Source organism: Pipra filicauda, unplaced genomic scaffold, assembly GCF_003945595.2.
Source record: "Pipra filicauda isolate LSUMZ 115617 unplaced genomic scaffold, ASM394559v2 scaffold238_size1193820_pilon, whole genome shotgun sequence".
In the NCBI taxonomy this organism is placed as follows: domain Eukaryota; kingdom Metazoa; phylum Chordata; class Aves; order Passeriformes; family Pipridae; genus Pipra; species Pipra filicauda.
In genome coordinates this window covers 543125-557006 of record NW_024104352.1, presented here as the reverse complement: position 1 = coordinate 557006, position 13882 = coordinate 543125, and the positions used below count along the sequence as shown (strand labels likewise).

General features: G+C 40.1%; 1 protein-coding gene across 4 annotated transcripts in view; it reads right to left on the bottom strand.

Annotated features, from left to right (window-relative positions):
- ARNT2 (aryl hydrocarbon receptor nuclear translocator 2) overlaps window positions 1–13882 on the bottom strand; it is a 97211-nt gene that overhangs the window by 37226 nt on the left and 46103 nt on the right. For all 4 annotated transcript variants that reach the window (XM_027746167.2, XM_027746166.2, XM_027746170.2 and 1 more), the window contains 3 exons: window positions 5192–5294; window positions 3146–3211; window positions 2586–2671 (listed from right to left, as the gene is read on the bottom strand). In XM_027746167.2, the coding sequence (XP_027601968.1) occupies window positions 2586–2671; window positions 3146–3211; window positions 5192–5294 (255 nt within the window). The remainder of the gene's footprint in view (window positions 1–2585; window positions 2672–3145; window positions 3212–5191; window positions 5295–13882) is intronic.

Below are 13882 nucleotides of genomic sequence, written 5' to 3'. Positions count from 1 at the left end.
GATGCAAAGGCCAGGGCTTGCTGCTCTCTAACTGATTTGAACAAATGTAATTTTATTACAGGGTAGAAAGGCCTTAGCAAATTCCATTACTGCTGCAGTTATTTCATTTGCTTTGCAGATTATACACATCAGAATTACCACAGGAAAAGAGAAGAAATGCAGTATGTTACCACTTATTTACCTAAAAATATAGGGGAAAAATTCAGCCCATGGATATTCCCACTCAACCCTGAAAGTCAATGAATGCATGACGACCACCAGCACAAAGTAGGGAAGACTGGGAGGGCAAATAAACACTCATGAAAAAGGCCCCAATTTTCAACACTATGTGCCCTGAAAAAGGCATTCAGTCATGACTAATATGAGTAAAAATCTGGATGGTAACATAAAAGACCACTGAAATTCCACACAAGGCCATCAAAAACAAAAACATCCCTTAGGATTGTGCTATAGCTTGGAGAAATTAACATTGTGGAGGAGCACTGGGATATCATACGGGAGCACCGTGTGACTTTGAGGAGTGGAGTAATAGAAATGGGATGAAATCCAACATTACTAAATGCATAAGCATGCACTTGGGGACTAATAACAGTCATAAGCTACAGCAACAGAAATGGGATGGAACTTGGTATTACTAATTGAAACATCACACAATTCAAAGCAAGAAGATCTGCAGCTGACAACTGAGGAGAAGGCAGGCTGGTACATATATCAAATGACTGAGGATGCCAGCAGGATGCACTACACAGAAGAGAAGGATGCTGTATCATACACTGCCAGTCAGGACAGGAGATACTGTTTGCATTATACACCACTACAATCTGATCTGAAACAATAGTTTATAGTGCCAGTGACCTGCATTTTGGAAAGTGAAAACACAAACAAATGCAGAGAAAAGTCACAAGGATAAAGAGAATGCACTGTGAGAATGGAGAGTAGAAGAAGAGGGCTGGATTATCTGTGCTAAGTCCAGGCTGTCAGGATATGATCTCCTACTGGAAATGCACCAGAACACTGGGGAGAGACAGAGACACAAGGCAGGAAAACTCCCACTTGATCTTCAGTGAAATAAAAACTTCCCATAAAATAATGAGGACTGAAAATTAAAGAGATTGTTAGGCACGGGAAAGCAGTGAGGTTTTGGAAGAGTTGGAGACAGGGAAAACATCTCACTAATGTAAACTGGAACTTACAATGTGATTGATACCTGGCCACTGGGCACTCAAAGATCCAGAAGATCCTTTTAATCCCACGCTCCCCCACTGCACACCTGCTGTCCTGCAGAAATGGTGGCTGAAAGGCACACGCTGCCAATGTCATAACCTAGTGCAGGTTCATGCATCTGCAGCTCTGCACTAGCAACATACACCCCTGAAGTGTTAGATCTCTTTAAACATCCCATAACGTGCAGCAAGCTTCTCATTCAAGCTAAGCAAGGAGCTGAAAGAAATCTTATTTGACCTGCACATTCCTGAAGAGACATCCTGTATATCACGGTTGAATTCAATTACGTTTGGAATTACCAATAGAAAAGTTAATTTCTTTGTGGAAGAAAACAAAACAGAAAAAAACCTGCCATTTTCAGAACACTTGACACACACAGTGCTCTCACTCTTTTGAGATAGAAGTGAAAGTGGAACATTTTCACTCCTATTAAATCCCATTAGCAACAAGAGGGGAAGTTTTCCTCTGCTTCCCAAACTGCAATTCAGCAGAAACCCAACAAGAAATTCACATCTGCATGCTGGTGTTTGCACCCCACTGCAAAGACTTGGTACAAACCACCTCTCAGCACTCATCATCTCTGGATAAATGTGATTCATGGCTGTGGTACACGACCGCTAAAGGGCAGGACAGCTCCTGGTTTGATTCATGCCAGCAGCACTGTAACATTGCAAACAGCCTCTACAACTCCTGCAAACGCCAAGGTCAAATAACCCTGCTCATAACCATGTCTGGATGAGCTCCTCTGTCTCCTCTTTGAATTTTTCAAAGGTAAATACTCCCATATGTAATATTGAGTTCCAGTAGGTAAATGTTTTTCTCTGTAGTTCAAAGCAATATGCCAAGACTTATTCCCAAGAAAACAGCCTCAAACCAGAATTTATCACAAATACTGAACATTCCTCAAGTAACACCATCACTGTGAGGACCCACGTGCCTAAACTGTAACTACAAATTTTCATACACAGGTGCTTGCAATTCAGTACTTAAGTGTAAAGTATTAGCCGGTGTTTTCTAGAGGTACACATGCTTTGCATCCACCTTCTTCAAATCAGACCATTTTTATGTTGGTTTATGAGGTTGAAAACTTTTGTTCTCAGTTGCTGGAATCCTGCATTACTGACAATTCCTACAGTTGCTCTGTGCCAGTGAAATTGAGAAGGGTGTCACATGGAAAAATGGGGATGCCCTGAGTAAATAACAACAACTGATTTCTTGTTATCAAGAGCTTCTCAAGATGAGCTTTAATCGGTGACCCCACTAAAACTCATCCTGTTTTTCTAGAAGCAAAGAAAGCTGAGCCAGGTTTTCAGGTGTCACTGACAGTGTGGTGCACACCACCTCCCATGAGAGATACTCACCTGCTGGTGGCCACGCCTTGATATAGCCAGTGCAATGGACAACAGCATACTGTGCTTCTCCTTCCTTCACTGGGCCAAGGCCATTCCTAAATGAACAAGAACACAAAAATATCATGTTGACTGACATGCAGAATAGCTTTGTGCTTTTAAACTATGACAGTTAATGACTTACAGGTATCTGTAAGTTATGTTGGAAACAACCAAGTGTCAACCTAGAGTTCTGTGCACTGTCAGCTCCATTACGTTGCTATTCAAGCTTTACCTGTCTTGCATAATATTTCTCCAAGAAAGATACTGAAGCTTAATTCAGAGATGGAGCTGGTTAAGACAAAGAATTTGAGTGACATGTGCAAAAAGATTTTGTTTGCAAAAAGGCCCAGTGACTCCAGCACAGCTGAATTTGGTGGTGAGCTCTCCTCTCCCCAGCCCCAGGGCTGTTTTATGCTGTGTGCTAATGCAGGTGTTTGTCCAGGTAGCACTCCTGGAGAGAGCATGAGCACTCCCATTTCCCACTGAGGTAATGGCAACTAACTAGTTTGTGGTAAAATAAATAATAGTACCTGTATCTTTTTCTCATGGTTGTTATCCTGTTCAGAGGTAAATGATCCAGAGGAGCATTTCCACACCTAAAAGTAAATTAACAGTTTATAGGACTCAAATATAAATATAAACATACATGATGAAAATGCACTTTCAGATCTTTATTAGCATATATAAGTAGACAATAATGGATACTTATTTCTGACAAAAAGTTGCAGACTCATGTTTTCTCAAAATGTGCTGCTTCCGCAGGCTGAGCTTTTTAGGTATGCTACAAATATTTTCTCTATTTTAGAAAAATAGAAGAGACTAGGAAAAGATTCCCTTCTGCACTCCCTCAACCTAAAAATTATTTGAAATTGATATTCCAAGGGTGGCTAAAGAATAGACACTCTCCAAAATACCGTAAAACGAGGGTGAAAACTGGAGAAGAACATAAGTCAGGACACCAAATACCCACACAAACCAATCTCAGTTTTCCAGTAGCTCCCCTGGACAGAGCATTTTGACTGCCATAGCCCAGCTACAATGTCAACAGACATTAAACTAATGTTTGCAAGATCAAACTATGTACACTGTCAAGAAACTTTAACACTTATTGATGTGCATTTTGTTATATTTCTAACCATGCCTAACTGTATAATTTCAAAAATTCATTTGAAGCTGAGTAAATAGTTTGAAGGGTAAATGCAGTTCATTTTCAATGGGAAAAGGAATAATAACAATGAAAGAAGCAATCACAAGGAAAGTTCACATTATTTGAGGCTCATTCTTCCCAGAAGGTTTTTTTTAGTTCCCCTTCTTTTTTTCTTCTCAGTCATTGCCAAGGAGAAGGAATGAACAATTAAAATAAGATTTAGAATTAGAAAACAATGGGGCTACTGGCACATGTACAATCACTCTGGTGCACTGGAGTTTACAGAAACAGGGTGCTAGGAAATAACTCCAATGTGAATTGTTTCGAAAGCTGGGGAACAACTGCAAACAGGACATTAGGCCTGGTTTTCTGTGTACAAAAAAAGTCCTCCTAACACCATCAGTGTGTGCAGCTTGGAGGAAGAAATAGCAAAGTTCCCAGTGCTGCTCTTCCTAACTCAATTTCTTTCCTCCCAGTTAAGGGGGGAAAAGTGCTCTAGGTGCTCTATCTGTGAAGTCTGATCTTGCAAGCATAAAGTGTATAAACACCTTACAATGGCACCCAAGAGCCATACATTCAGTCTCCTCACACGACAAAGAAAATTCACCACAAAACCAAAGTATAGGTATCTGTACTTTAATATGTCAAATATTTTGCTTTGTGCTTTTCACTCTCTGACGAATTTTGCATTTGCTGTTTTCAGCACATATATTGTATTTAGGCTGCAGATGCAATTATGTACTTTCCCCTCTTAACCACGCAGACAGAAATTTATTGCAATAGCAACAGGCATTTTAGCCTGTTAGCACCTAAAACAACAGAAGTGCTCATGAGCCCCGATGAAAAGCACTGGGCAGGCAAATATCTTTAAAGAAGCCCAAGCATTGCAGGAGAGGTTGGAAAATTGCGAATTAAAAACCCTCTAACAATTACTCATTTATCTAGTATCAGCCAGCTGACATCTGGTAATTCATACCAGGCTTAGGTTAATTCCTACATAGCTGGCTAGTTTGCAACTGAATTCCTGTTTATTTTCAAGATTCTTTTAATATTATTGGTTTGCTGAAAAAATACACAGAGTTGGGCTTCCATTACTCTTGCAAAAGCTTTGTTCCTAAAGTATTGATTCAAACAACTTAACTGGAAGAGACAATGGCTAACATTCCAGGGGTGAAGTGGTCATGAAGTTCTCTGAAAAAAGCATCCTACACCCCACACTAATAAGAATAACTACAACACACAAACAAGGTGCTGTTTTGTCATTAATGGTAAAGGAAGACAGGTTTCAGTTTTCCTCCAATTCCAAAAGCAAGCATTCTAGCAATGCTTCATGGGAATGTCATTACAGCTTTGGCTTTTAAGCAAGGTCTGAAGTCAGACAATCTGAGGCAGGACTGGAACCATCATGGAATCCAAGGTAAATGCATACCTCATCCTGCAAATGAAAGAGCGCCTGGATCCCATGCACATTCTCATTGAGGACTGCTGACCCTCTTTCTTTACTGTTCCAGTCTTCAAGTCCAGGATTCGTCCTAGAAATGCCAGGGAGAGCAACTGGTGTTCAGTGCATAAATTTAATTCCGTTTACTAGAAACTAAGATAACAAGAAGTTCATAAGCCGAATGCCATTAGCCCAGTTAGGGGAAAAAATACCAACGAAAAGTCTTGATCCTGGTCTCAGAGGGGAGGATCAGTTATGTGCTGGCTTAACTAACGATTTCAGCAAGGCTGACTCTGAGTCACAACAGTGATGGCTCTTCTCTTGATTGGCCCAAGACCAACTTCCAAGGCAGAGTCAAATGTCTGGAGGCAGACAATGACAGCAGGCACAGCTTTTGACTTGATTCGCTCCACTCTTTACCAGAACTGTGGATAAAGCAACTTGTATCATTCCCCAGACAGCTGCTCTCTTTCCCTGTGCTTGTGCTTATCCAGATGCTCCCATCACAGCAGCACCTCACACAGCCAGAACTGTTGTGATGGTGAGAAGCACGTAAGACCAAACTTTTCTCCTGGATAGCGAGATACATCACTTGTGGCGGGGCCCTTTCATAGTTGATGAAAACCTGATAAGTCAGAGTATTTCTGAAGTTAATTTTCAGCTGGACCAGTGAGAGGATCTGACTCACCAAACAGAAACACGAGTCCATGCAAGGTCCATGTCCAGACCCTGCTGACTACAAACCTCAGAATCACACACCAGAGGCATAGCATTGAAAAGTGCAGACAGCTACCAAGTTGTCAAGAGGGACCACTGAGCTGGCACTCCTATGGTAAGCTGGGGGAGGTCTTTAGTAAAAAACAGGGGGTAACAGATTAATTTTTTCATTCAAAACAGAAGGCAGTGGTTACTACAGATAGGTTCGGATCAGTGACTGCAGGGTACTAGTTATCACCCAGAATCCTTCTGTTTATCACCAAAGATCTAACAGAATGGACTTTTGTATCTACAGCTCAGTTGATAACAAATAACAGATGAGTATAAAATCTTGCACAGACTAGAAATGAATCACTGGCCCAGGTCCATGATGCTACAAGGCTGGAGGCAGCCACAGAAGTGACAGTGGGCAAGAGAAATGCAATGCAACATCTGCTGGGCAATTAAATGACAGCCACCAGTGCTGACAACATCAGACCATAAGCAAACCCACATGCTTAAGGTGGGTATCTTTCAGTAACAAACTATATAAGCCTAAGTCTTTACTGTTATATAACTAGCCAAGTTTACAGCAATGTAAGATACCATACTCTGTCTGTACTGTAGAAATCATGCAGAATACATTCAGTCTCCTCACCAGACTGACTTAAAAGTCTCTGTCCAAAAATTAAGTTATGAAATAATCCTACTGCCAAACACCAATTTCAGAATTACTTTACCCTTAAATATTTGCTTCCATCCATGAACGAGAATAAAATAATTACGTAATAATTTAAAGATTAATGTTTTAGCTAAAGAACTAGGCAGCAGCAACTCTTAAGGTATACTCCAAATAACTCCTTCTGGAGGAAAGCCATCCTTGCCAACAGGTCATTTGGTGTATCTCCAAGGTGTATCTTGGATGGTTAAGAAGTTAACAAGTCTGGGAACAATTCCTAAAGATGCTTCAATTCAGAGCACTGTGCTGTATATCAGTACTGGTCTACAATTCAGGCGTGAGATGGGATGAAATCATACCACCATATTTCCCAGCTCAGTTATGCTGACCCTATGAGTTAGGATGGATCTGAAGTTCAAACACACTTCCTTTCCCTGCATTCGAGTCTGTCTCTCTGTCTTATTTTGTATAGCCAAAGCCACAGTCTACTTCCCCATCACCTCAAATAATCACACAATTTAGAAAAATAAAGTATCATCAGGCAGAAGGCAAGCTGTTCACAAGTGAGGGCAATACATGACAAAGCAAAAGAAGATAGAATACATGTGCAGGACCCAATGGCTGTCCATGTAAGCATGCCAGTCAAATCAAATCATTAAAAGCATTTTTCTCTTTGGACACACTAACTTTGTCATACACATAAACAAAAGTTGTTTTCTGTGAACTTTTTTTTTCCGTTCCAAAATAAATTCTTGAAGAGACACTAATATAATCAAAAAGCAGTGACAGTAAATGTAACTCAAATAGCTAAAAGGAATTTCTCTGGTTTTATCATCCAAGAACATCTATTAAAAAAAACCAAAAAGGATGCTTCACAATTACGTGGCCACTAAGTCTAGAATTGCTGACACGTGTTCCTTTGGCATGTGTGGAACCCCCAACAACAAAAGACAGAGTTTTTAAATTTAGCTTTTTTGTTTGGCAATGTCTTAGAAATATGTACCAGATAACAAACATAAGTCTAAATTTTGCCCTAACTTACAAAATCACTGCAGGGGGTATGTGGGAGTATGAGTCAGAGAAATGTTTGGTGTACAGATATTACAACAAAGCTCTCTCAGCAGCTTGTTTCAATAGTCCATCATCCATGTGTTAACCTTGCAGAGCTCTAACAATATACTGCAGATTTTGACAAAGAACAAGCAGTTTGTGTCTCATCTGGTACTAGAAACATGATAAAATTGTATCAGAAAGAGAATTATAGATCAACAGACTAAGTAAAGCAAAACAGCATAAATCACATCTCAGCGTCACAAAGGCAGCTCAGTTCAAGGAGGTGGCATGCCCTGATGATAGCTCTGTCACAGAACCATAAAATATTCTTATCTCTGTGTTCCTGCATCCTCCATGATAAATACTCATTTAAGTTTCTCCACAGGATGCACATGAAGTGCATCTGATGTTAAAGCTGACAATTACATTTTTATTAATAAGAAATATTCCAGGATGCTCTGACAACTTCTGTTAACTGAACAGTGCATGCGTGTATTTTTTTAATTTCTTCTTCTAGTTTCTTCAGTAGAAGAGTTTAACATCCCAGTGCCACCACCAGCTGGACTCCTTATGAGCTTCCCCACAAACTGGTAATTGCATGTAGTTCATTTTCATGTTAAACTTTTCTCCTCTCCAGCTCCAGACACAACCGTGGGATACAGCAAGTGCAGGAGCACTGCTGTGACTGACACTGCTGTCTTATTGCCACTTACAGCAGCTGCACAACTTGGAGGAAACCAGAGTTTGCTTTGCTGCAAAGGAGAAAGCAAACAAATGAGCACAATGCTTGTAAAACTAGCACATAAATCTCTACGGTTGGTCTGGGTATAATTGATAATTTGTTGAAATCTCCCCACTACAGCCCCCATTCAGAAGGCAGTGTGGCTTCAACCTGTAATAAAAACAGTTGTCCTCAGAGCAGGAACCTGCTGTGTGATCCAGGAACCTGATGTCAGCTGTCATGACAGGAAAGGGCTGTCAGAGGGGGCCACAGAGGTGAGGACAATGAGCAAGTGATTCATTATTTGGGTAAAATTAGAGAGGCCATATAAAACTCTTCCCTCTAAAGAGGTAAGTTGGTAGCAGATTCAAGGAATGAGGATACATGCCAGAAACATTCCCTGCAGGGTGTTTTCAAAGATGCTCTAAAACCACTCTCATGATGATCAGGGGGACAAATGTTCATATTGGCACCGATACATCCCTTGCGTGTGCAAACAGTGACCGGATTATGCACAAACCTTCCCCTTTTGGACCTCCAATTGCTACTGTGAATGTTCAAACACGTTTTCTGTGCTTGCAGTGTTTGAGATGAACCTAAGCCAAGGATTGGCCCAGGCCTACTGAAGTTCATGGGGTTTCAAATCTGGGAGTTTGGCTCAAATCCACTTTTACACAATAGCACCAGCCTGTTAGAAAATTTGTTACTCCGTGTTTATGCACCGCATGCTAAGGTTTATAGCCTCGTAATCAAACACAGTCTGTCCTTTGTTACTTTTTTCATTTCTTTCTCTTTTTTTTGGTGGATTCGAAACTCCCATAAACTTCAACACCTAATTCCACCACAAATGCTTTCTCTGCTGGAGTTCTAGTTCTAAGAATCCTTCAGTCTGTTACCAGAAGGAAGAGTTGCTACATAAGGACATTCTTCTGCAAAAATTTCAGTGCAAGTTGAAATCACTGCCTCTAAAAACAGGCATATGGTGCTCACATCCAGTTTGCAGCATGGAAACACCCAGTTTACAGAGATGGGATGAAATTTGCTTTGGCCTCGTGCACAAAAATACTATTGGCAAAGTACAAGATACAATTTTCCATTTCCCTCTAACTCATGAGTACATGGACTGCTGTCCTGCACAGAATCTTGGACCTGATAAGGAAACAGTCTGAATGAATACATGGAGTCTCACTTTGCCCTCAATATCTTCAGCAACCCAGCAAATTTCACTCTCTAGATGATAATGTCTTGTCTTACAAAGAACAAGTTAGATATTTCATAATTCTTCTCAGCCACCAGATTGTCCACATATTTCTTTCCAGGCAAAATAAAATAAAGGATAAACTAAGTTTGGTTTGGACAAGATAACAAAAGATAACTTTGTGCTCATCAAAAATACTCCACAGGCTGCTCAAGGAAGACAAACAGAACACAGGAATACTGAACCCAAAAATCCTTATGAAAACTAAAAACATCTTTATCTTACTATAAAACCGGAAAAAGCAAGACAGGGATGCAGGAAAACAAGAGGAAATAATTAAAAATAAAAACAAAGTGATGGTCAAGGTACTGTTGCTTCTGAACACAGCTTCAAATGCAAGCTCACCCTCAAACTGAAGGGTCAGACAACAAAGGACTTCTGTGGTGATGCTCTATTAGTACATTAAGTCTTTATAAATTAGTAGCAAAGATCAGCTGAAAGATGACTGTTCTCAACTAAAACAGTTTGTAGAGAATCAAGATACAGGTCACTGCTTGGGACAAACAATCAAGTTCAAGAAAACCAGGTGAAACTTTTTTAAGCTTTCGTTTATCAGTTTACACCTGACTAGAGCTGAACATTCAGCTTTACACCGACTGAGGTGCTCAGCTGACAGAGTCCCTTTTGAAAGCAACAGAGACATTATGAATACATGAAGAAAATGTCTTCAATAAGATTAAATAGCCTAAATTTGATCAATTTATGTTAAATTACTCTTGATAAGCTTATGACAGAGCTATTATTCTGCATTAATTCAACAATAAAACAAAATAAAAATCTTTACAAATGTACAGCCTTAAAACTGTAAGGGATACAATTTTATCTCATGTTCAGTGCAGCTCAGCAACTGCTTTAAGCTCTATTAAGTTTAATAAATATACATCCACCCTGTGGATTCCAACATAAAAAAAGTTATAGATGATGATACAAGAATACATTAAGAATCACAGTTGCAATGCAAACACCTTTCAGGAACTCACATTTACATAAACTAGATTCTAGAAGCTCATAATATACAAATAAGACAATATACACATAAAAACCCCTCAAAACCCCAAAAGAACCATAGACAGTCTTTCTTTCAGCATTTTAGGGTTTATTATTTACATAAAGGCAACACTCATAAATGCAAAGACCTATCTACCATGCACATACACACACTGGAGCACACAGTCTCTGTCCTGAAAGCCCAAGTCCCTGCCCTACAAATATCAAGGTATTTACTGTAGAGTTGGTGAGACTGAGAGCAACTGCCAGAGCTCGGAAATAGGCTGCAGGGCATCCAAGTATCCTCTATAAACAGGAAAACAGAGCATCCCTTCAGCATTACACCACCACATATGTGGAGTGAATCCACCAAACAATACAATATTAACAAAACTGTACCAATAAGAAGTGCATGTCTCTGCCCCCTCATTGAAAAGAAAACAAATACATGAGGAATAGAAATAGCCTGAACGCTCAAAACAACAGATGAGCTTAAGACCATCCTAACTTAAAATTACAGACTAAGGGCAGAACCATATGATTGGCACCAGTTACCCTGTGCACCTACAACCAGCACTGATTTTACAGCGGGACTCCCTTGATCACATCAAGGTTACGGCACAGATCCCACAGGCAATACCCACCCAAAACCTGTTGTTTATTGTAACACCACTCCTTCATATTTGCTGATTAGTTAATGGTCTTTTAAATCTTTGACAAAAAAGACACCAATTCTTGAACATTTAAAACACATTGAGAGGCCATGAAGAATGCACACTTCTTGAAATTAAGAGCCTGATGAGGTTGTTTTCCCTGAACAAATTTGCTAACTCGTGATGCTCATCTCGTTCACAAATAAGCCCAGCGTGCAGACACTGGCACTCCCCACAACACTCCTTCCCCAGCACCAGACACAGCACCACGATGTGGGACTGTGGCCAGGGATTGGGATGATGCAGAGCAGATGGGCTTGGAACAGGCAGCAGGCTCACGAATCTTTCATACTTTGGATTCGTGTACGTACAGTTTTAATTCACATGTGGAAAGGGTCTGTTCTCCAGACTGTCTCCCCTGTGGTGCAGGAGCTCCTGGGTTCTGCTTGGAAGGTGTCTGGTAGCGCAAGTCACCACTTACTGGTATCACAGCATTTACAGACCACAATCACAACTCCAATCTCTGGTTTATAGGAAAGTCAGGACATGACACGGGGTGAGGGGATAGGGATGAAAACAACAGTGGACATGTTCCTATCATGTGGAGATGGTTGATGCAATTTAAATCTTTCCTGATTCTTAAGCTAAAGGAAGGCAGGGCTGGATTAGATATAAGGAAGAAATTCTTCGCTATGAGGGTGGTGAAACCCTGGCACAGGCTGTCCTATCCTGGAGCAGACATCCCATCCCTGGAAGTGTTCAAGGCCAGGCTGGAGAGAGATTTGAGCAACCTGGTCTAGTGGAAGATGTTCCTGCCCACGGCAAGGAGGTTGGAACTAGATGATCCTTAAGGCCTTTCCAACCAAAACTATTCCATGATTATAAATATAAACCATCAAAGCTCAGTCTCCTCACTAGTCTAGCTTCTCAGGGGGATTATTTGAACCTCTCTAAATATGTTAAGGTTTACATCATCTAATTGCAAAAGGCGTTGTATAAGCATTAGAGTCAAGTTATGACATTCTTACAATAGAATGAAGAGTTGATCCAATCAACAGCAAAGTTAAAAAAAAAATAAAAGAAGTAGTAATGCAATAGAAATGCAGCTATTTTTAAATATCTGTCTATCCCCTACTTACCAACTGGAGACACTGACCCACAAAGGGAGAATTGAAAAGCTTTCTCACCCCCTCTTGTTTTTCAATAAGAAACCCCTCATGTTACACAGCTGTTTGCTTAATACAACTTGTTATTATAAAAGCTCACAAGACCAAAAGGTCTCTGCTGTGCCTGCCTTCATGTTTGACTAACCAGTCTGCATCGTGTCATTCTCCACAGTGCTGGGCAAATATGCATCATTTTAATTAAATTAAAAAGGAAACTATGTGCTCTTTTGAGCCTTGCTATTGAGTTAATTTTAAGGGACTATCTGAAGGGATAGTGTTACAGATCACATGCATGCTGATGGACCTGGAAAAACTGGACATTGAAAAAGTGAGCAAATAATTCAAAGCATATGTTGAAAGTTAAGTTATAACACCAAAAAAAACAACCAAAAAACCAACTCATAAAACATTTTAAGAACTAAATGTATTTTGAACTCTCGAGAATGGTTACCTTATGTATAGGAAATAATCAGTGTACTAATGAAAATAGTTTATAGAAGCCCATATAGATGTATAAGCTCTCCCTAGACATAAACACAGGGCATCTATCTCTGTTTCCAGTTCCCTACCTGTAAAATGGGGCAATGATCCTTTCTTTTTTCATCTTTGCATAGTTCATTTAAACCTTAGCAGCAGCTTTATTGTGCTATAGGTTCATACAAGCCCTGACTCGGCCACGCTCTGATCTTTGCAGGTACTTTCAGGCTCAGTCCCTAAACAAATACACACAACAAAGCTCGTGGTTCAATGAGCTGGGCAGCTGGGGTAGCACTTCTGTTACAAATACCATATCAGATGTCTTTGAAGGAAAGACTGAGCTGGAGAAAACTATCATACAAAGGCCTGCCTGTGATCCAAGATACAAATGGCTCCTCAAAAGACAGTCAGACTTGCTGTAACTAGAAAAAGGATGTAAAACCCCAGAAACTCCAAAGCACCATCAGCAGATACTCCCAGGACAGGACAGCTATCCAAAATAACACTGAAATACGTAATTGATTCTTTTGCCATTCACAGCTGCATAATAAATCAATATATAAAGGTTGTAAGTAGCTTTTAAATTAACCTATTTGTTTCACTTGAATGCTCAGCAAGAAGCTTTACTGAAAAACCCTTCTGCCAAAAAAGCTTCAGCTCCTGGCATTCCGTATTATTTGTACTTCATTATCAAACTCAAATAACTGGGATTTATGCTTATTAGTAAACACTAGCATTGTCTGGTTCTGAAATCTGGCTGTGGTGACACACCACGGAATAGTCCATTAGAGGAAATAAATACTGACCACAAGATGACTTTGTAAGATGTTTTGCTGCGGACAGAATGAAATTGAAACACATGAGAGGGAAAGAGAGAAAGGAGAAAAAGGCCCAAGGATGTTGTCTGGCTGTTTTTATAGGCTACTTCTTTAGCTCAATTAAAATAAAGTTTGTGAGGCAAAACATCATTGTAAGTTTTAACTCTCTTT